This window comes from Calliopsis andreniformis, chromosome 3, assembly GCF_051401765.1.
Source record: "Calliopsis andreniformis isolate RMS-2024a chromosome 3, iyCalAndr_principal, whole genome shotgun sequence".
Taxonomy (NCBI): Eukaryota; Metazoa; Arthropoda; class Insecta; order Hymenoptera; family Andrenidae; genus Calliopsis; species Calliopsis andreniformis.
Genome location: NC_135064.1, coordinates 6,677,135 through 6,702,217, shown reverse-complemented (window position 1 = coordinate 6,702,217; position 25,083 = coordinate 6,677,135). Strand labels below are relative to the sequence as shown.

The window sequence follows — 25,083 nt, the reverse complement described above, 5'->3', positions numbered from 1 at the left end:
GCGCTCAGGCCACTACAGCTAATTACCAGAGCCGAAGCTCAAGACGGGACACGACAACGCGCGACCCTGAAGAGAAAGCGCTCCCTTCGCGACCGACAGAGAGACTGAGAGGCACGCACATGCGCTCGCGACCCAGACGAAGATGAAGCCACTGCGCGCTGGTGGGGCACACGGAAGCAGAACGACAGGGATGTGGGGCGGGAGAAGAGGGGCAGCCTGCGATTGCGGCCTGACGCCACAGGTACAGGGTTGTGGAGGGCGAAGGGTGAGAGTACGTGATGTTATATAGACCCTTCAAAAGGAAAGAACGGCGGTGCAGAGGGGCGATGGGGGATGCTGTGCGCGATTTTTGAACGCTGATGATGCGTGAGCATGGTGCACGGGGTGGTATAAGGATTTAGATTCGGTGGGTGGGTTGTTGCATTCTTCTGCAATTTTAGAGATTCCTTTTTAGAATTATTAACCCCTCATGCTACGTTTACATGAGAACAATCTTTAGTTGGACACCTGATGTGTTCAACCTGAAGTTGAAACGACTACTGTAATCGACTTTAGATTGATTAACTCGGTATGTCCGACCAAAAGTTGCCTAATGTAAACGTAGAATCAGAATGGGAAAGATTTGATGGGTCGAAATTTTCAGTCATTTTTTAAATTTTACTGCGTGATGGGGTTAAAAAAAATTATTAAGTCGTCATTCCATTACTTATCTAATTAGTAGACGACTGTTTCTTCAATGAAATTGTGAAATATATATGATGAAGATTAATATGTAATAGACTGACTATTAATATCCTAGATTCGAGTATTATTTAAATAAGATATTTGGAATAGTATATTTCATTAATTTAATTTAATTTAAATGATTTTTCTTCGAATTATTCATTACTTGATTAGTAAATGTGATAATCCATTTCGTTTGCTATTTCGTATATGAGTTACTCATTCCTAAAGTAATTTCTCAAATAATTCTTTATTCTATTACATATGTCAATAAAAATACAGTTAAAGTAGAAGTTCCCGAACTCGAAATTTAATAATTTTTTGTGATAAAATAGAAATTCATTAATTAACTGAAATAAAATAACAGGTAATTTCACCACAATTTCTGCCGCTACGAGTTATTTTATCCAACTGAATCAATTGAAATAAAAAAATTATTCCTAAAATAAAAATATCTAATAAAGTGAGTGGAATGGTTTATTATTTCAAATAAAATTTGCTAGAGTGAGGTACTGCTACGTTTTCGTACTAATTGTTTTAATAACACCAAATCTGGTCATAATTTGCTACGCCTCCGCTTCGAATGCTTTGATGAGCGAAGCTCGTTATTCCACGCTAAGGGGTTAAATTTTTAAGTAATTTGAGAAATTGTGGTAATGTTTCGAATGTTTCTATTGGGAATTTATCGTTTAGTGGAATTCTAGAATATTTTGGAGTAACTTCAACATCTATATTTAGAAATCTTGGTCGACTATATGACTGACGCGATTATGATAGGTTCTGTGCGTCGATAGAGTTATGTCAGTATCAAGCGGAACGTCCACCCCCGATGAGAAGTAGAAGTGCCAGATAAGCACGCAAGAGCGAAATCGTTCTTATTTTGAGGCGTTGTTGTTCAAAGCCACGTAATGTCACAAAGTGATAAAATATGAATAATTGCCTCAATTTTTTTAATTTCAAACGTGTTAACCCTCAAACATGCTTCCTCAACCGGAAAGGTGTTATTTCAATTTAAAGGTCTAAAAGTCTAAAGCAAGACATTCTGTATTGACATACGTGCTAATAACGAACAGAATTACATTTTGTGAAACGGAGTTCTCTGCAAATTGCGCTACAAATGATCGTACTGTGCATACATCAAAACGCCCTGTATAACACATTGACGTCAAGGAGACATTCGGGGTCAAACGAATTCGAATTAAAGTAAGTATAGGGTTTTGAAATGTGGAAAAAATATGCTTACGTTACTTCTAGTTTCAAAATTCAATATTTATTGTTATATTAAAGAAATATTCTGTGCTAACAGAATGAAGAATATTCTCGTCTTCCTTTCTCTTTTCTTGTTCCTTTTTTCGGGTGAGTATTTTCCGCATATTAGACATGAAAATTAACATTCGTTACAGATAACGGTGACGAGCTATATTAACGATAAATACAAGTTTAGATGTCAAAATGGACATACATATTTCATCGCGCGATAACCTGTAATGTTCTGAAGTGCATGCTTCAAGCGTTACATGAACGTAATGTCGCTTTTCGTTGCGTAACAGCGAAATTATTATCAGGAACGGTGTTAAGTAATTTTTAGTTTCACTCGAAAGCTTAAAAACAAAACACCTGTGTGTGTTTGAAAGAAGCTTCTCACAAAAGAATTTTACTTTTATTGTATTGCCAAAAAAGGTATAAAGTAAATATTCCAATAGCAGGACGCTTAAGATGTCAAATGCTTCAGTATGTGGGCAGCCTAAGCATATAATATTTTACGATATTTTTTTATATATATAAATTAGGTATATTAGAATTTCAGCTAAAAACTAAATGAAATTGACATTAATGTTCAGGTATCGAGATATAGTCGTTTACTGAGTGATACTGAAAATATTGGAAGTATTTTGATGAAAACCAAATCACACTCGTAAAGCTTAAAATTTCTATATCTTGATTTCATGAAAAAGAAAATACTGAAAGACAAATACACAATAAAACTAAGTGGTCAAAGCTTCTTAAGTTGATTACGTAAGCTATTTCATTAGTCGTGGCGGTCGCTTTACGGTTTGTTAGTCCTGCGTATCTCCCGCCTTTATTTGATTTAAAAATCAGAGAAATTAAGCCCCATAAAGCAGACGCTAAACGGCCTCGACAGACAGCGCAAACAGCGTGCCGCCTAACCGCATCAAATCGTCAGAAACTTCTCCTTTATTTACGACGTGAACACGTTGCCTCCTATGTTCAGCCACTGTCTAATTGACTCGTTTAAGCGTTCGTTGTTCCTCTCTCTTACCCAATAGATTGTTTTGAAATTTAATGCGCTGAGCTCGTTTGCGCGCAAACAACCGATCAAACTCGAACGATTAGTTTCTAATTCTCTATACTCTAAATAGTAAAGAAGACGAACATCGCGAATTTCACGCTGTTGACTGCACAAGTAGAATCTATTGTATGAACTTCTTTAGAAAAGATAATAGAAACTGCGATAATTAATGGAGAAATTTTTGTTCAACAATGCCACTGTCTACTCTACTTAAAGTAGGGTTACTCTATGGTGGCTTACCATTTGAGTCTCTCTATTTGTAGCCTAAGCGATTGTGTCAATCAAATGAATTATTTTCAAGTCAATGTCCGATGAAAAAATGAATACTTTTAAACAAGAATTCTTCATAAATGACTAAAAGATTGAAAGGTTCACATAAGAACACTCCTTTTCAAATATTACAATTTTTTTCATAATAACTCATTCCAGTGGTTGAAAAGTGAAACTCAAAACACTGTGGAAGCCAGATCTACCATAAAAACCGTAATATGTACTATATTATGGGTTTGTTAAAAGACATATACGATGTATAGAACAAGGATTTAACACTAGAAGGACCGGATGGATTAAAATGACTCATTTGAAATTGTCGAAAAATATGTCATTGAACATTCCGAATGTATGTAACCCAGAAAGTATTATAATAACGGAGTAACATCAACCTTAGAAAATTGTTTAAGTAGAGTAAGCAATAAAAGCATAGAACTCTGTTAAAATGACATGGGTTTACTTATGGATATAGAGAAACAGGTCTTTCTAGTGCTAAAGGTCGTCTCACAATATTTGTTTCCTCTCCTAGGAAAAAGACAAAAATTCACAAGGTTCGTTTTCGTTACGCGTTCCCGATTGTCAACACATCTTCCGTTTGTATTCAGCAGAAAAAATAATTGCAGCTCGCAGGCATCACCCAGAGTGCTTCAGAGAGACAACCTCGCGCTGAAGCGATCCCTCTCCTTCATATCCCGTTCACGATATCTCGTTCACGAACACATACAGTCAGGGAACCGGTGAATGGCCAGCAATTTGTGGCTCCAGTGGGGCAATTTCGGAACCCGGATACCCCACTACAGGGCCACGAGCGCGAAATCCCTGTCCTCCGGGCCGCACACCCACCACCTTCGAAAGTGCGTTTCGCGATGGGGCCCAGGTAATATCTCGTTTAGAAAGATTACAGGTTCGAGAAGAGACTGCCAATGTATAAAACAAACATCGTTAGGCTAGCCCTATACTTAGCCCCCCACCCCAGGCTGGCTCGAGTTCCAGCACCAGCGGCATTATGCGAGCTCTCGAAAGGCACCAAGCCCGAATCTCGGGCTGACTAGGCTCGCTGGTAGGTCAGGAACCACGTACAAGCGAACTGGACGCGCGAGCAGTGTATTGAGACGTAGACCACCGGACGCAGATTGGGCCAGGCAGACAATTTCCGCACGTGTAATTATCTGTGATCGTCGTCTGAAAGGGTATCTCACTGGGACAGCCTCGACTCGACGGTTGTTATTTATCGATGGAGATTGATTTAGAGAGGGACCAGGTCTTGGCCAGGTGATTTGAACCAATTATTTGTTGCGTGAAACGTTTGCCTCGCATTTAGACGTTTACCGAATGCTCTAGAAGAAATAGGATGATTGGGACAGAGGTGCAGCTGATGTCTAGCTCCGATTGCAGGAGACTGAAGGAGAAAGGGAATTAAGGACGAACTTTTGTGTGCTGTTTGGTCTTTTATAACTTCGAATATGGCGACCTTTCAAAAACTAAGTCTTATAATTCTATGAAAACTAATTTTTAGTACACTTAAAGAAATAAATGTGCACGAAGTTATTGCTAATTGTTCACATGAAAACGTAGGATTAATTATTCAAACTGAGAAAAGCTACGCAAAAGCGGAATCCTAACTAAATCCAAGCGGTATAGACTCTCGTCAGCTGGAAGCGTAATCCGGGTACACGCGCGTACGTTTTTACGCTCACCTGTGTGTATCACATATGAAATATGTAAATATGCATGCTCACCCTTTCACTCGACGTATGCGCTGTTCCAAGCTATTATAGTTTTTCCGACATATTCGTCCTCGGGTTCTCCATATCTATTGCCATGGAACATTAGTGTTTCGACGGTAGTTTCAATAAAACTACCCCTTCTAACAAACCCTTTACTTTTTTCTACCTATTACTTTGACGTTGTCGTCGAATTCGTCACGCAGCAGAGAGAATACTCGACATAGAGAGAAAACTATAGCGAAGGTGAAATGGACTTTTACTGACCATAGAAACTCTGAATTTTTAACAAAGCAAGAATATGTTTTTGAAAGTGAACTTAGTTCGAAAATAACTAAAAAAATGTGGAACAAGCAAATGGATTTGAAACAAAACTGAGAAAGAGGATAAGGTATGACTTGAGGATCTGATTGTTATCAAGACTCTTTGAGAAGAGATTTTGATAGGAACCAATGCTTTTTAGACTGAGTGCTGATGTTTATGAAAAACTGGCTTTAAATATTACTACGTTACTAGAAATTTTGAAAAATGAAGCTACTTAAATGGTACCGTAACCATAAGAATAGCGCATGACGTCACACTTTCACAAGCTGGAGTTGTGATTTTTGTTTTTAGCTATCATTATTTTTTAAGTTACAATATCGCCTACTGTATTTCTATTAATTTCTCGTTCCTTTTAGCAAGAAGTATTCAACAATTGAAAAAGTAGTACCGATGTTCTGTATCTTCGAACAGTCTGAAAATAAGAAATCTCAAACCTTGAACTCTTCTGATGACTAATTTTATTTTTCCTAGCATATTACTGTTAGACCATAATCCAAGCCACAATCATTATTTTTCTGCACTGTTATTAGCAGTAATTCTGAATATAAAAGATTTTAAATAACTGAGACCAGGTTAATGGAGGTTGTAGTGTACGTATGTTTCAAGACTAAATTTATTTGAGCTCCCCTACTACTTTTTTTTCTTTCAAACAACCAAAATCCTTTTGTTTCGAAAATTCACAAACAAGTCTAACCAGGACCGGGCACTATTTTCTGCGGTTTTGCGAGCCGCGCCAACTTCTCATATTTCATTCGCAGCTCGTCATTTTTCTCACGACTCTTGCCTTACACCGTTGCCTTCTTTCGCGAACAACAACACTTGCCGCGATTTGTCCATCGAAATCACCAGATATCACCAGTAATTAAGTCAATACCGTGCTTAACTAGTGAACCACAGGGTTTATAGTTTAAACCCATTCGCGAGCTAGGCAGTCTACTACGACAATTCCTATTTCCCTTTGATTCAACCTGTTAGCGTCATCGAAGTTCTGAACTAAATGACCGCTTAGAATCAATTTTGCATCAGGAAACTTCAACAAAGGTGCCCTTTGCATGGAAAAAAGTTTCTAAAGCTAATAATCTTTCGTTCAAGAACTCAGTAACTTCATATTCATGATATCGACGAGCGGTAATTACAACATTCGAGTTAATATTTAAGAAATGTTTTCTTTTTCTAGGTATTATAAGTTCTCAACAAGAGAATATTAATGTCAAATGTTGACGACATTCAGGAATCAACGTTTGTTAACGCTTAAATGACACTTACCGGCCACTTTTCGTGATCACCATTTCCGTGCCAAGTTTATGGAACTTCTCCCAGAGCTCCTTCCCTTCGAGGGTCACCTTAGGATCATCTACAACACCATCGTCCTCTGGAGGAGGCATGAGCGCAGGATGAGGGCCCGCAAGAGGATGATGGGGTGCCAGGGGGTGTGGTGATGTATGGAGCATCCCCGGTGGTAGGTGAGGCCTGAGTGGCCTCATCGCTGGCCCACCAGGTGCACCCTGATGGTGATGGTGCAACGCTGCCGCCGCGGCCGCCAGGACGGCTGCTTCTTCGGGAGTGTGTGGGCCCAAACCTAAACCTGAAACAACAATTTCAGTTGAGGCCATATTTTAACAGTTCACTAGAAAGGGTGACTGAATCTTGGCCTACATATGTGATAAATAGTACCCATGTCTATATACGTGTGCTTATATTAAATATTTTTGGTAAAGAGTACCTTTCCGAACAAATCACAAATTTGTGTTATATAAATGTGTTTAGTATAGTATGTATATGTAAAAATCTGTTGAAATTGTTATTTTGATGTCTCTGAGTTAATACATCCAATCTGGGTCAAAAGTGGTTCAGCTTCAGTACCCGTGTCGTTGTTCGACCATTCGTTATCTGATTGTTAACGATTGCTTGGCGTAATTAACACGTTCACTGCCACGAGAAACTTTGTGAAAATTCCATTAGGCAACGACTGTTGTGAACACTAAAACGATCAAAACAATGCAATGTTCTGTTTAGACGCAGCGAGGTCGATCCACAATCGGCTTCGTCAGATAAACTGTTGTAAATACAAGGAGGAAGCTAAGTGTTATAACCTTTGGAATAAAAAAGTTTGCCTAAGTAGGTGTTGCAATACCGAAAAGAAAAAGAAAGATGAGAATTATCGTTAAGGCAGACATCAGTGAAGAAAGAATTTATTTCTCCATTTGTGTAAAATGTGCAAGGTAATGATAATAACAGGTCTGATCATATGCTACACGTTACTATAAGATTGCAATCTTGCATCAAAAGTGGAAACCACGTCGAAGATTTTAGTTTTTATCAACTGAACTCCATTTTCTTAGCATGCTCAAAACATAAGCTTTCGTAAATCCTAGCAATTGCTTCCACCATGATCAAATCGATCACTTCACGAGAACAATTGGATAGCAAAGATCATTCTATTGACCCGTGCACGCGTCAGATCTATTTTTAAGGTGCTGCTCCTCTTTAAATGAAGAATAGTGAAGATATTCACGAACAACCTCGCGGCTTTTTCAATGCTCGCGCAATGAAAAAGAACAAGCACGAATAAGTTAACTCCAACGAAGTTTCGAACTTCTTTGAGTGTAGCCAGCATGGTCTGGAAGGGTGGAAGCAGAGGGTGTGGAAGAAATAACGACAAGTTTTCATCGGGCTTGCCAGCTGTCGGTCGTCTTGCGGGTTTTAAGTGGCTGTCTTTTATAGATATCCGCTAATTTTGTTAGATCCTCATCTGACTTCTTGGATATACATTATAATGATAGCATCGATTGCTCTTTTAACCCTTCGAGAACAAAGTTTCTACTGCTATCTATGGATTTCCATTTTTTTCATGTTATCATCAAATGCATGTAACAAGTGCCATACTACAATTCTATTTAAAAGTCAATTATTATAAAATGAGTTTGTATCATTTAGTTAAGAAAACTCAAACTTCTTAATGATGTAATATTTATTTTCATTTGCATAGTGTTTTTATAATACAAGTGAAAATGCTCAGATCTCAAAAACTTATTTTCACATCACTTTATTTTGGAAGCGAATAGAATTTGTTTATTTATTCTTAGTGTTAAGTTGTGGTTAGGTTTATTCTTTTGTCGCGTAGATTGACTGTACTATGAATATATTATGAACAGGTTACAAGTGGGTTTCAAGTAGATTTCCAGTGGGTTCCTCGTAGACGTGGGACAGACTTTACTTGAATGTTAAACAGAATTAATTTGTATTTCCATTTATTACGAATTTAGATTAACGTTAAATCAAATCCTAAGCAAAACCTAAATGGCTACCGAGCAGATACCGACGACCATTCTTTCACGTCCCAGATCTCCATTCCACTGACAACTTCAATTAGCATAATTAGTAACATTCGAATTAATAAAGCATTTACCGAAACGATCTACGTTACTCTCCATTTCTCGTACACGTACGATAATATCTGACAGAACAGAAGCTTTATTTATTATTTCTGAATGCAAATGCCGTTGGTATCCGTGTGAAATCCCCGTAAATTTGTCGGCACGGCTTTCAACTAAATTGAGAATTAATAACAACCAATAATTAGACGATGGGAACAATTTTCTGAATCTTTGATTAGCGCCGCCCGGCTTTCTGTCTTTCCGTTATCAAAGGCTATTAATTTTTTGGCAGTTACAAGTCAACCAGACGAAATTATTGTGTCGATTAGCCAAACTGACGTTTAACATTCGTCCGAAGATGTCAAGGTAGGAACTCGTTTCGGTTCTACAAAAGCTAAACTGTTTATTACTAGTATCTCCTCTCTCGGCGTCCATCGTTCTTGAAAACCCATTTCTTAACTTTTAAACAATCTCGCTCTTTTATATTCAGAAATGAATTTTTTGTCCTTTCGAATCCCCTCTCTCACGTTCCCAATTTTTAACGTTTTCTCGTCAGGATTGTGTTTACCCGTCAGCGTAACTAACATTATGCCACGACGCGAGATTACCATTCATAATGATGCAAATCACGATTATATATTTATGACTAATGATACGGTTAATAGTTAACAGCGTGGACACGGCTCCCGGTGTTTTCTTTCTGTTTCAATCAATAGCCGAGGCGAAACGGGAAAAAATCGCGGAACCTGTTACCACGTTAATGACTTTATGATTGTTATCATACAAAGTCTGTGCGAGCCGATCATTAAATCGATACCGTTCATCTGTCTCGTATTTCTCTTGCGCTTTGCGTTCCGCCGATCGCTGCACCGTTTCACGTGCCATTCAATTCTTCGTTTATTCATCCGCGTCGTTCATTTTTTATTTAAATTTCAACAGCCGTTGGGGTGGTAGAAATTGCAACCTGCCACCAAGGATGTAATCTTTATGCAGCAGATGCTCGCCGAAGTGCAAAAGTGTCGGTAACTGGAAGTACGAATGCAAATCTGTACTGGAATTGTTTAAGCATACGGATAAAAATTCATGGGACTGACTGCACTAGTCAAATTGCGCATTTAATTTATTCCAGTAAAGATCCATACTCCATATTTATGCAGTATTCAATATTCTACGGTATAATCTTTTTTTTTTGTTTTTTAATGTTTAATCGTATTCCTTGTAGAAATAGATCTTTAAAAGTTACAGTGGTAGGTAAAAGAAAACTTAAATAAAAAGGATAATTTTATAAAAAGGAGCAATATTATAGAATATCTACGAAACAAGATGTTTCATATAAAAGTTACCAGTACTCAAAAATATAAATATTATTTTTAAATTTTCGATTCTTCCCCACAGTTTAGTTGTAGTACAAAAGAGGAAATATGTATGCGGAAGTCTTCTAAATACATACAAGGTGTTACCATTCAACATTCAAGTTACAGGTCAAACGAAAGTGCATGCTGCGTGCGCAGTCATGGTCTACCTTAACCTCACTTTTACCAGTATTACAATTTCCTTTTTATTATCTGCCAGCTGAAATATTACACATTCACTAGCTCAGTGCTGTCTATTGCTTCTGTTCGAAGTGATAAAAAAACGGAATAATTGAATATATTTATCCTATAATAACATATATGCGCCTAACCTCATACAAGATGCACCACTGGCTTCCTTTAAATTCACTATAATCTGCAAAAGAAGGTCTTATGCATATTCATGGAACGTATTGTTCTTGCAATGTTGCTCATTTTCTGCAAGCACACGATATATGAATTATTGACCATTCAAAATTTTTTTTATTTCTATAACGTTAACAGTTGAATAAATATTAAGAATCAGGACAAACGGAACCAGGTCAACACGTATTTTACTAAATTAATACACTTTGCAACTCAGCGATCGCCGAAAGCTAAAGAAAGATTGTATCAACCAAAATGCAACACAGTAATTATATCATGTTATAAATATAATTTTCGACAAGCGATTCATATGTTATCGTTAACATTACCGATAATATTAATGTAACACAAATGATAAATCCACATGGTTTAACGAAATTACATATTTTCGCTGTATTATTGCTGCATTATGATGGAGTGTTATGTTTAAAAAAGTAACAAAATGTCAACAATTAATCAAATATCAAACATTTAATAAAATCGATTGATTTGAGGTGAAAAGCCTGTTCAATATTGTGATATACGATTATCCAAGTACAGCGAGCTGAGCATTTGCATTTTATCTCTTCCATACATTTAGCATCCGTATTAATGACAATGACTCGTAGTTCCACTTGATTTCAATTTTCATAATCATTGGTTCGACAATTTCAGCTTTGCGACTGTTTATTGCAGTTAAAAAGAAAATCTAAGCGTACAGAGTACGGAACACCGACTAAACTAAACGTTGCGACTGATGTATCAGCGATTTTCCACATAAATTGTGGAAAAGCAAGATCTACCGCGCCCACATTCGATAAACGATCGTTCCATTTGTTACGCAGAAAAATTTCACCCGGGAGCACGAACTACAATGCCAGTCGCCATTAATTGCTCCACTTTCTATCGCTTACGACTTTTTATTTTTCTTCGACTACAACTACACAGCATTTTAAAATATACGGCTCAACATAACAGGAAACAATTCTGTTTCAAGGAATGTATCGAAAATGTTGATTAACTTTCCTACGTTCCTTTTGAAAACCTTGCGTGAAACAATGATAACCACCAGCATGTCATGATGAACACATCCAACGATTTTATAGTATAACATTAAGAGATCAGAAATGTAGATGCTAACAATAATTGTTTTACCTACATTTTTATCAAAATTAAGAAAGTTATTTTAAAAAAAGCTAAAACTACAATAGTACCAAAATGGACTTCAGGACTATAGTAGAGTTGATTTCTCGTGCACGAGTTTCTATTTTCGAGGAAAATGAATTAAAACAAGTGAATTTGTATGGGCGTTTGAATAAGTCTCGAGTGTCTCTTATTTCCAACCTTGATTTTCTTGAAAATGGAGGCCTTATATGAAAAACATTATTGCACACTTTTCACATGTGTTTCTCAAGGTTTGTTAGCATCTTAGGAGATACTTTATTTTTATTTATCAATTTTCTTGCTCTTTTTCTTCATTCTGATTGTTTCCCCTCCACCACAGGTTACGCGACGAATGACACGCAATGAATTTCGAATACGCTGAACGTCGGTTATACCCTCGGTAAGATTAATTGCCGCGAAGCTGCGGTCAGTTGGCTGGCAGCCCGACTAGAAAAGGGAAGAGCTCGAAAAATGACCGGGAAAGACGAGCAATAACAATGATGGATTACTACTGACCGTTGATGCAAAGTGGAAAATCGTTACGATATTCTAGTGCTATCCTCCTTTCGCGTACAGTTTTGCAGATGAGCACTTAACATTTTACTGTTATATTGTTTGAACCGGTGAAGAATGTTGATACTGAAATAGCATTGATCACTTACTGCACTTGAAATTAGATCTGGATTAAAATTGTGGAAGTCAAGCTTTTCGAGTTCAAGCACTTTGAACTTCTAGACTTTGTTGCGCTAAATCTGAATAAAGTTTGAATATATCATATTTCTGAAAATTCGTTATGAAACTCTGAGTTGTTCTTCTTTTGAATGCAGCTTTATGAATGGAGTATGTACTTCAACATACTATTTTCATTTTGGCACTGTAATATCTATTGATCACTTGTTGCATTTGGAATTCAATCTTCAATAAAATTGTTAGATCAGTCAAAATTTTCAAGTTCATATACCTATTTCGAGTCTATAAACCTTGTACTTAAGCTAAACCTAAATTTGAATTATATTTTGGTTTAGTCTATGCCATTTTTGCAAAATCGCGTTAATTCCTTGTGTAATCCTGTTTTTGAGTACAATTTCGTAGATAAACAAACACTTTCCTGCTACATAACTTGAACCAGTAAATCATCTCTACATTCAAGTAACACTGATCATTTGCTGTACTTAGAATTCCTTCTTTAATAAAATCATTGTGAAGAAATTCGAAATTTTCAATTTCAAATTTGTTGAACCCTACATGGAAGTGCTGTTAGCTGGTTGTTTATAGACCTAAGTTTAAATTTTATTTCAGCTTCTGCCTATGCTAGATGTGAATGATATTTGCTTATCTCAAAAGTTTCTTTCGAAGCATTCACTGTCAGTTGAAGTAATGCTCTAAAGTAACTATTTACACAAAATGGGTAGTCCTTTTAAGGAACTCTTATCGAACCATATAACGAGCCCAATGGAAGTTCAACCGATGGAAAGCAACGATTACGAAGTTTCAGCTGTTTCTCCGGATTCTCGTTGTCGCGGTGCGTTGAAAAAGAACGCGTGTCAACGGGTGCGGCGAATTAATTCATCATTGAAGTTAACGAAGGGCATAACTAGTTGTAGCGGATGAGGTGGACGCGTGTAATAATGAGATGTCAGATAAGGGGCCGTGCGGCGAGTTGGTTGAAAATCGTTTCTCCACAGACCAATTCGCTTTTTCACGCGGCTAGCGTGACACGGACAGCCGCGTGCGCAAGCGATACTCGCCGATGTGATCTCCAGACTTGCCCCTCTGTTTGCTCGAAAACGCGGGGAATCGTAATCGCAGATCGTGAGAAACGACTAGACTGAACTGACAAAAAGATCTTTAGCGATTTCTGGTAAAAAGAACTGTTTTTCATTGCATCGACTGCCTTGGTAGCAAGTCCAATTTTGAAAAGTTGAATTTCCTCATAAAACTTCGCTAATATTTTAGTTGAAGTCTTCGCAATATTTGGATAAGACAAAACGTGAATCTATGTCACAGTAAATGAATCTTTGTCACAGTAAGTGAATCTATGTCACAAGAAGAGAAAAATAGTATCTATATTTGGAAAATTGGTCTATCATGAAACAAATCTGTCACTTTCGAAGTTTAAGTAGAAGTGTTATTTTACTAATTAAAAATGGACTTAGACTAGATCAATTGCGGAAATAATATTTTATATACTTTTTATAGGAAAAATTAGACAACCGTGACATGCTTTAGTTAATATTCACGAACTGTTCTGTTATCTAATGTGAATGGATTAATATGTATTAGTAGCTGAACAACGACGGCCAGTTATAGTTCCACTTAGGTGAATGTTTCTAAATAAGTTTCCAATAATGCGTATGCGCAACTTAATACAGAACAGCCAAAAGCTTTCTAAGTCATATAATTTTTATGTCTATTCTCAGAATGCTTCTGCAGATAAAAATACTCCATTTTGAAGAATTAATCATATGATGTCAAAAGAATTTGAAATTCGTTAAAATTTATTGTAATTGTCAAAACTCTAAGAAAATTTGCCAATTTCTATCATTTTTAAGGATTTCGGGCCAAAGTTTCTAGAAAGAGTTTCGAATAGAATAAAATTATGCATGAAATCTAACATCACGTATGAACAAAATAATTTTTAACATGTCAAGATGTACGTTATGATAGTAAGAATAATTAAACTGCTTTTTGGAACAGATTCATTACTATAATGATTCATAATTACTAATCATTTATTCATTAAGGATGAATAATTATGATTTATACAGGCATTTGGCAGATTGTTCTGTTTCATGGTTCTTTGAGATCTATTAGAACCATCAAATTGAGAACGATCTTTAAAATATTCTGAACTTCCTGCTTTCGAATAATGTAAATCGTGATATTCTTATAGACGTCTTAAGAACAATAAAAAAAATGCTACAGTCAGTAAGATAGCTATTACTTCTTTGAAGATTAAATTTCGCGCCATTCATTCAACACATACGAAGTAAAATGGAGGTCTAAACACTGAGATGTCAATTGCTATCTTCGTTAAAACGAAATTTTAAAAATATTTTTCAAATTAATATGTAACAGTCCTACATTTTATAAATTATGAGGTCTTCAATGGAGTAAACAAATCCTTTAGCTGAAGAATTATACTACATAACTGCAATTTAAACACTCAACAATCGTAATAAATGGATAATAGTTAAAAATTAAACTTTCAACTTCACTGAATAAAACACATACAACTACTACTTAACCAGAGATCACATTCTTTTCTTAATCTTCACATTTTAATAATCAATCACAATACTTTCTCTTATCACACTCTCTACCATTTTCAACTATGCTACGATTTTCTTAAGAACATACAAAATTTAACAAAATACTAAAATTCCAAGTCTTCATCCTCCTCCCACAAACTCGCGTTCTTCCAAATTTGAACGACAACCGACGCTTTTACAAATTAAACCGTTCAGGAGAAAGGATTGTCATCAGCTTTCAACTTCTGACATCTCCAACTATCAAGATCACACCTGTTCTCGCAAATCAAGCTGTCACGACGAGATCCAATCGCATTTCGAACATTTTCCAAGCCGCGTCACTTCAGGGTAGGTCCGTGGCTTGTCTTCACAGACAGGCTATGTCCGTTTTGCTAGCGTGCGCTCGGCAACGGAACAAAGACAATGCGTTCTGGAAAACGATACCACCGGTGCTCCTTAGCGTTGCTAATTTAACGAGATGGAGATATGCTAGATCGATTGCATTATCGCCGCCTAAGTCGTAATGTATTGCCGACGCGCGGCCAGGATTTTTCCTTGTGACGCCATTCCCGCCACATTCTCGATCTTATCATCTTTCCTGCAATATTGTAGGCATTGCCAAATAGAATCCGGACACCACATTTTTTTCTTGCGTTTCAGATGCTTGATATTGGCAATTGAAACGACCGAAAAGACTGAACTAGCAACAATACCGATTTTCATAGAATCTTTTAAGTTTAGTCCGCGTTGAAAGCTTTGACGATCACAGTTGTGACGGATGGATTTTCCTTTCAATTATAATTTGGAACAGTAGCTTGCCAACAATGCTGTATGCTGTGTTAGAAGCTTCGAGCCTGGAAAGCGCTTTAGAACATTAAATAGACTGAAGGAGTCGATGTTTCTTTTAAAACAGGAGTCGGTTTTGAAACTAGAGCCGCAGTTCTGTTCTAGCAAAAGTAGTAAACATTGGAAAAAATTCTGCAGAATATGGAAGTGCTGTTAGCTGGCTGTTTGAGACAGAATTGAGCTAACAGTTTTCTATAAACACGGACTAGATTATATGTACCTAGTTTCTAACTCATTATGAAAACTCCAGGATAAAAACAGTATCAATTTTATAATAAATACCTAAAATAGTTTCCAAATTTAAAAAAAAGAATGTACGCTAATTGCTAGATTTCATTCCAATTTATAAAATATTATTGACTTTTAGATAAGAAATAATACATATTTCACAAACAAACATAATTCTTCACTCTTTTAACTAATCAATAATTTCGATCTTTATGTCTTTAATTTTTCTTCAACAAAGTCTACTTAATGAGAAGTTGAATGCGAAGAATAATAGAAAATAAAAACAGTTTTCATGAACATTCAGGAACTAAAAAGTCCGTAATTACATTTATTTTCCAATTCATTCCATACAAACACTAGTTTTGTACCTCTGAATGCTACATTTAACTGATCTCTGTTTCCAACGAAAATCCAACCACCAACAGTTTTTTCTCCACAAGTTTGTCATCTAATCCAGGCTCTAAGCGATCTTACTTGAATTCACAATCGAAAAACCTTAAATTTTGTTTAAATTTCCATACAGGGAGCTTCAATGAGTAACCGTTCATAAGGGTGCATCGTTGTGGATCTACCTATAGACAGTTAGGCGAGGTATTATTGAGAAACAATTAGTTTGATGGCCGCCGCAAGTGTCGCGACGTTACAACGACAGCCTGAAGGGCTGCGAACTCGACGAACAGGGTAATTAAGCGACTGTAATTAGCAACGTTTTATTAACAATGTCCGTTTCAGCCAATTGGGGGATGCGCGCGACGCATCGGTGAACGTACTCGCGTGTTCCCGAACAAAAGGCCGCACTTTTTCCAGAATTTTTCCCATCGGATGTGCGTTGCATAAGGCACACGAAACGAGACGAAACGCGTGCTGCTGCGAAAAACGACTGCACTTCCGGTGGACAATGGCAACGCGCCAGGATAACGAGTGAGATACGTGATTACAAGGATTTTGCTTCGTGAAAAATCGTTCCAACATTTTGTAAATTTCGAATTTACAATATTTTGTGGAATGTCCTATTGAGCAACAATTGATAGACAAAAATATATGATTTGAATTCAGTTCGATTGTCCAACAATGGGAATTGATCAATCACGAATTTTAGTTTAAATCTGTATCTGTTGTGAGGAAAAGTCAACCTAAGCATGTCAAATTAATGAATCTTTCTTTAATCAATAGTCAGTTTAGAGTTCAAAAATTTGGAAATTTTAACGCGATTGTATATTGTGTGTTCGTAAATGGTGGTAAATACAGATTTTCATTCAAGTTCCGCTTTAATTTACCGATTAGCGGAAACACAAGACAAGGATGGTTGAATTAATGAGTTTTCCTTTAATTTTAATTTAATTATCTTTTGATTTGAATGGAGGTAGATTTTATTTTAATTTCCTTCCAATCGACAGTTAATGACGAACACGTGTCAATAACAACAAGACTAACAGTATTTTCCTTGACTTCGATATTAACGTCGATTCGCGAGAAAATACGGATTTTCACTTTAATTTTATCTTAATTGCCGTTTCACACGAACTTTTTATCGCGGATTTAACGAGTTAACATAGAATATGATAAATACAAAGTAGCACACACTTCTGCTTTAATTCCATTGAATTATGATCTGTTAAAAGCTTGCGATCCATTAATGCACCAGCCATTAATTCCAAAATTCTCCTCCAATTTTAATCACTATTTAGCGTGGAAAATTATATAGACATATATATTTCGTCAAATGAAACAGTATTATATTAGAGGCGCACAAATGTCAAATATTTTTAAAATTCAATTTAATAATGCCAAAGCACTTGCAGTAATTTGTATCTCATTGTTTAATCTTTTTAACGAAGATTTCTGAAAAGAGTTCCACCAAGAAAAAAACGAGACCACAGACTACATTATTCCACTTTTCTCCTAAATATTTCGGCAATAGTTATACTCAGTGTCAAGTCAACATTATCAACCGCTAACAATTCAGGAAGAAGATGAAAGCACCTTCACTACGCTTCAAAGACAAGCTCTCTCCATCTTAACAATAATTTTTAACCTATCCTTTAGTAAACAGAAAAAGGAACTTCGTCAATTATGATATATCCTACAAACAAGTGCGTTCAAAATCAACACATCATCAGTCGTTAAGTTAAAGCAGTTAAAAAACCAATCAAGTCTATTTTACTGTACAAATAGATATCGTGAATCCCTATCATTCTCAAGAACATTTTTAATAACAGTATTAATTAAAAAAAACATGTTATTGGCAATACTCGGTCTTAGAAACAAGTGCACTTGAATCCGACGTCATCAGCTGTGAGCCAACCGAAAGATGAACCTCTTCCACTTCGCCTCATACTAGAATCTCTAACATTTTGACATATATTTTCACCAGAATTTCTGTTACAGTGGAATGAAAAATAGTTGACAGCATTGTATTCTAAGAAAGTGTACTCAAACCCACCATCATCAGTCGCTAACTAGCGGAGAATAAATCATCCCCTGTGCTCCGCAAGCATCAATCGACATGGTTCCCGTGTAGACGAGTAAACGTATCGTCTAACGACGTCGTTGAAAAAGACTGACAGGCGAACGGTTCGGGCCAAGTGAAACCACAGCTCGTCACGTTAACAAACTGATCTCGAACGGTAACAGTTGATCCGAGTGAAACGAATGTATCTTACCATCGACGAATAAACGATGAAACGGTTCTCTCACGTGTTAGGCGTAGATCATTCCGTGACGGGATTGTTCGAAGAGCATCATCGAGCGAAACGTCGGCCAGGCTTTCCACGAATGATCCAGCCACTCATGGAAATTCACGGAGAAAGTGAAAGAACAGGCGAAACTATCGTCTCGTGTCAGTCGCGATCGCGGCTACCGCCGAAATCAGCATCGAAACATGGATATCGGTTTGCGCAAAACACGCAACAAGTTCGCCGCTGTTGCTTGTAAAACGGACCGCGCTGCGATAGGGTAATTAAATGCCGGCCACTTTTTTCGCCCGGAAAACGATTTTCAGCGCAGAGAACCAAGAAATTCCGATTGATGACGCTGGCGGCACGATGCTTGGTCTGGCCGTTGTGAAAGACATTTTGCTTCTAATTCTTTTGGGCTCAAGTAAGTATTGTGTTCTATTATTGACTATTACCAGCAGATGTTTACATTTTGAGTAGAGAATGTCACAAAGTTGTGACGGTTTTTTGAAAAGCAATAGAACATTGGGATTAAATTTCTATTCTTGAGTCAGAGATTCTTAACGATTATGTGATTTAATTTTTCTTTCTGAGATCACAATGATAGTAAGTGGAATATGTATTCACAACATTTTAAACAATTTTGAGAGGAAAATACACAACTTCAATTGAAACGCAGAAAACAATTGCGAGCACTGTATGAGGTTTTATTATTCTAGTAGATGTCCCATTTTTATTACGCTTTCTCATAGAAAAATGTGTCTGATTTAGCATATCTACTAACTGAGAAGGTATTTTATACTGACACGAAACAACGTTCTATTTTTGTTGAGATAAAAGTTTTCCCTTTATTTTTAATGATCACCATCCAGCTGTGCACATAAAACACTTTGTTTATGGAATGCTTTGGACCATGTCGAGTAGTTTTTAGAATACAATTTTGAACGTGTCTATTCCGCTTAGTACTTGAATTATGAATTAAATAATCAGAAACGTAACCGCATATCAATCTGAGAATCCTGAGCTTGCACTTGTGAATATCTGAACATTACATATTCAAAACCGTAATATTTAACGATATTCTACGTCATATATCTGAACACTTACTCCATCAACTTGGAAAGGTTACTTTTAAAAGACAGGATACTGGAACATGCGCTTCTATGAACACTAATATATCCATTATGACAGTTTTTAATTTCGTTAAGAATTTATAATTTGCTTTAACCTTCTTGGTTAAGGTTTTCTTAGCCTTACAAACTTACTATTCAGCATAAGTAATAAGACATTTATATAGTAATCCATACATGACACCATGTTTTTCTTATAAAGGAGACATTTTAGCAAGAAAGTTTTTTGACTCAACTTTCAAACGTTTGAGTCAGAAAACTAAATTAGCAGAGCATTCTAATATGAAATATTACAAATCTAGAAAGCTTCAGAACAATGTCTGTCTGCATCATCACATATCCAACTGCAACTCAGTTTATTGGCAGACAGACAGAACATTTATCACAATCCTGTTCATATGTCCTTAATATCCGCTTTCAGAAAGATTTATTCCTCACGGGAAGGACTTTTAAACACCCTAACGCCAATTTAACAGCGATTAAGTCCAACTTCAGCAAGAAACATATGCATCTGAATCTTGCAATGCTCCTGGAGCATGTCAATCTGGACACCATACACTAATTTTTCATCCTAATGAATCTTCCATCCTCTCAAAACGTGCCCTTCCTGTTAAACTCCACCTAGCACTTAGACAAACAAAACAATGTTTTCTAGAGCATTCTCCCAAAAGATTCCTCCACTAACAATCTAACAGTCCTATCGATTGTTCCTTAGCGACCCCCCGACGAAGCCACAGGACACTTTTAATGACCGTATCCCGAGATTACTAAAAGGAACACGCAATTTGCTCACCTGGTGGCGTGATGCCGTGAGGGTTCAAATGCGGATGATGATGCGCGCTGCTAAGGATCCCTTTTCCCTGCAGATGATGCGCCGTCGGACCTGGCGAGTTAGTCGCCGGTAAATGAGCCGCCGGATTGTAGAAACCGGCCGCTGCCAAAGTAGCAGCGCTGAAGTAGCTGGCCACGACTACTGCCGAGGACGGATGCGACAAATCCCTCTGGCTTGGCAACGGCGGCGGTGTTTCCGGTGCCGCGGCAGGACTACCGGGTCCCCCAGGTGGCGGGGATGCGCTTCCTTGGGACGACGAGCCGCCCAAAATCGGTGGATGAGTGTTTGCCGCGGTCAGCAACGAGGATACGCTGAAATCCGTCGGTCGCGGGGCAACTGGGGCCGGCAAATGGCCGCCGGATATGTGTCCGTTGGGGTTGCTGGACGGTGTGCCAGCGATTGAGGTTGCAAAGGGCGAGTGCTGATTCAGAGCCGTCGCTGACGCGGGGTACGCCATCCCAGGCCCCCCCGCCTCGGCCCTCGGCCCCGTGTTCGCACCCTCGACCACGTTAGCCTCCAATTCTCGTCTACGTCGTTGACCTTCAATGTCCTTCGCGGAGGAGTCCACCTCCTCCTCCACCACCTCCTCGACCCGTGATCGCTGCTGCAGCGCAGAGGGTTGCGGAGTGCTGGCGCAGTGGGTACCCCTGCACGCCGTGTCTTGTTCGAATCTCATCGAGACGGGCCGGGTGTGCCGAGTCGCGCGAGATTCGTCTTCGAGTGACTCAAACCTAGGTACTCTATACCTAACCGAAACACTGTTCGTTCACTGATCGTGACACCACTTACAGGTCGCTTATGCTCAAGCGTCTGTTCGACACGTTCCTATGTTACTCACTTGTCCAACCTATTAACTGTTCGGCTGATTCTCAGACATGTTTAGCTAACGAGAGTCCAAGCTGCTCACAAACGCAGCCTGCGATCCTCGCTGCGTTCTCGTTGCTCCCACTGCGATCTCTCGATCACCTCGAGCCCCGTTACCAACCGTCCAGACATTGTACGTCACGACGGTTTTCTCGGCTTCTGTTCACAGCGAACTTCCCTCCGGGAACAGCACTCAGTAAAAGATCAACTAGCAAAAGACACACCAGGATCAAGCACCGTAAGCAACACTATTCAACTGAGACACACTGGCAGAACGTCGGATTAATTCTTACTAGAGTCCACTGGCCACGTCAAGAAATCACTGCGCGTCGTGTCGAGGATCAGTATCCTGCGTTCACTGTTCACTGACGTGCACACTGTGTCCACCAGGCGGGAAACGTTCCTTCCTGCACACGCAGATCACCCAACACTCCTGAAATCCGTTTTGTGGCGCGGCACGAGTTAACGCGGCAAACGTGGTTCAGAGCTGAGAGCAAGGGCGCGCCGGTGGAGCGGCGTCCGACGGTCGGACGACGCCGAGGACAGTTCAGACTCGCGTAGTTCCACACGCGAGTGAGCGAGCGACAAAAAGGTGACAGAGAGAGGGCCCTACAGCTCGGCTCCGCTGTGATACTCGGCCGTGGCTGGAGAGCGGACGAAAGGTGTTACTTGGGTGGCGCCGCGATGGTCACTGAGCAGCGCTAGGATTGACACCTCCTCTGGGGGCTCACCCCCACACCTCCCGCGGAGGTGTTGGTGTGCTAAAGTCCGCGTCCGGATTCAGGGCGTGTGTACGCGCGTCTACGTGTACGAGAACGGCCGCGTGTGCGTGTATACAGACGAGCGGAGTGTGCCTGCGCCGCCGAACGGACGCGGGAGGCGTGAATGCTGGAGGGCAGCGACGCGAAGACTGAGACGGTGCAGGGGCTCCTCCTCCCTTCCCCTACGACCGTTTCTGCCCCGCCTGGTGGGGGAAGCCAGGGAAGGCAACTGAACACACCACGCACCAGAGCGCGGAAACGAGACAGAAATCTGATCCACCGAGCGAGAGACGAGGAGGGAGGGAACAGTCTACTGGCGCCCTTCCCTGGCATCCAGCGGGCGATAATGAGCGCTCGTAGTCCGGATTGGCGTTCCGGCGCCAATCCGAGCGGCGTTGCTCTCGACGCCTTTTCCGACGCTTCCCGTCTCTTTCTTTCTCCCTGTCCGTGTCGCTCCCCTCTGTCCCTCTTCCCCCTCCCACGAGAGTAGTCCACACGATGCTCCGGATGTTCTTCCCTCGGTCTCTCTCTCTGCTCGGGTAACCCCCCACCAGTCGCCGTGTAAGGGTGTTAACCGCGAGTACGCCCATTAACACCACCCTCCCCGCGGTTCCCAGTAACCGGGGCGGGAGTGTTCACGCAGAGGGGGAACGCAGATCAACGTTGCAAGAAGTTTCGCTCAGAGAACTTTGACGATTGAAACACTGAATTTTCGCTGGACGATGAAAGAACGGCTGTGGGTGTCATCGATGGCAAAAACTTGGGATAGACGTGTTTAATGGAGAGAATATCCCTGTTTTGAGGGTGATTCTGAGAATTTTAGAAAATTGGACACACGAATTCGAAGTTTTACGTAAAGGTACTGGGACAGGAAAAAATCAAAATTCAGCCAATTTTATGTCTGATAATATTTTATTACTGAATATTGAAAATTGTATTTCTGTTCACTTGAATTCACAGTGATGTTACAAAAAATTAATCCTTAAGCTTGGACATTTTCTCAGCAGGCCTCTGTCGTAGAATTAGATCTTTCCATATTAATGCAAGAATTTGTCTTGGTTTCTTTACAACTCATCTTGCTTTAGTAAACGGCATTTTCTTTATGAAAGTTAAGCCACTTTGAAAGATAAACCGTAGTATACGAAGGTTCAAATAAGTCTTTCCATTTAGTTTGTCCACATAGCACGACTGATCAAATGTGAAATTTCATTCCACTCATTAAGCACTGGCAACAGCTCGGGCCGCTTCAACGGCCAATTTTCTCCACTAGACTGGGACGGTACTTCATCAGTCATAATTCAAGCCGATTGGCCGTGTCGAGGACCCGTCCGAGTTTTCCGCGAAAAGCCGAGTGAGAAATTTTCGCAAACCGTGCCAAAATTCGCGCTAGCCAGCATCACGAGCGTCACTGTTCCCCCCTTGCCTCCTTCTATTTTACCCCCTCCGCGGTTTCTAAAAGCGACTTGCGCCGCACCCGATAAAACCGCCAACGGAGGAGAAACTGTCGGCCCCGCCCACTTTCTCCCCACGCTGGGAGCGACTCCCCACCATGTGGGATCATGTGATCACCCTCCCTCTCACTGATTCCACGTCAGTCTCGCGCATCCCTCCGTCACCTTCCCCTACCAGTTCGCGGGTCCGCCCCCCACCTCCGCGGTGAAACTTCACGGTTTTTCGCTTGGTCGTCGTGTAGCCCCCTCGTCCTTCGCGCCGTGGAGTGTTAGCGAGACGCCCAACGCGTCACAGTGTTGCCAAATCCGCGAGAGCTTTTCCACCGGCACAAGGCCACTGTGATTTCCAGAAACACTTTCTGCAAGAGCCGGCGATATCCTTTTGCGTTGGTCAGCGTTGCGGCGGCCATTCAGGGACGACTGAACGTACGAAAAGAATCATTTTTACTGGAATGCTGATTAATAAATTCTCCTGACAGATTTTAACTCGTAGAATATCTATTTGAACAGTGCTTTAGTTTTTTAAGGATAGATTTATAGAATTTGGATATTTAAGAAGCTTTATCTTCTATTTTAAAGGAAGAGGATTTTATTTATAAATAGTTTGGCATTTATTTCATGCATTCATGCATTCATTGCATCCAATACATTAAAATCATGAAATTTTTATTATTTTGTGCTGGGAAATAAGAATTACAAGTTTTCAGTTGCTTTTGTCATCTTTTTTTAATTGGATTGTAAACTTTGTCCATGATTTGAGTAACCTTAGAACATGAATTCATGCAATCAGTCACCACTAATGAATGTTAACATGTAACCAATTATCTCACAATGATATTTTTGATACTCCATTCGTTGATTTCGTTGTGGACGTATCAGACCCTGATTGAGCGTTGAGATGGAGCACTAAAATCAACAAAAATTAGGTACAAGTACGATTAATACCATATGGATATTCCGATTTTGAGAGTAGACATTATTTATAAACATTGTTAACGTCTTTACATATTGTAACGTCTTTAATATATTCGACCAATATTATTTAAGACATAGTTCAAATACATTTTCTTTCTTAATTAAGGAACAATGATTTGTTGCATATATTTAATTCAAAAGACTTTGGCTTTTATTTGCATCTTCTGCTATCTGCAAATTAGTCATAAATCCGTATCAAATATTTGAATGTCTCCTTTTGTTTAAAATAGTATTTAATAAACAGCCATATTCGTCAATCATAACTATTATTATTATAACCACAAACTGCTTCCAGTACATATGTATTGACGCTTACTATTAGCTACAATGTATTTGCTCGATATCAACAGATACAAACAAATGAGGGTAACATTTGAATAAAAAGGAAAGTTGAATACAAGTATGGCTACTGAAAATAATAGATTGATCAAATAAACAACTCTTAATGTATACGAATATAACTGATCAAATAAATAAATA

General features: G+C 39.0%; 1 protein-coding gene across 3 annotated transcripts in view; it reads right to left on the bottom strand.

Moving 5' to 3' along the window:
* Bi (T-box transcription factor bifid) overlaps nt 1-21,228 on the bottom strand; it is a 107,301-nt gene extending 86,073 nt beyond the window's left edge. For all 3 annotated transcript variants that reach the window (XM_076375206.1, XM_076375207.1, XM_076375208.1), the window contains exons 1-2: nt 20,514-21,228; nt 6,619-6,937 (exon numbers count right to left, since the gene is read on the bottom strand). In XM_076375206.1, coding sequence (XP_076231321.1) covers nt 6,619-6,937; nt 20,514-21,228 — 1,034 coding nt within the window. The remainder of the gene's footprint in view (nt 1-6,618; nt 6,938-20,513) is intronic.
* Nucleotides 21,229-25,083: the final 3,855 nt, after the last annotated feature.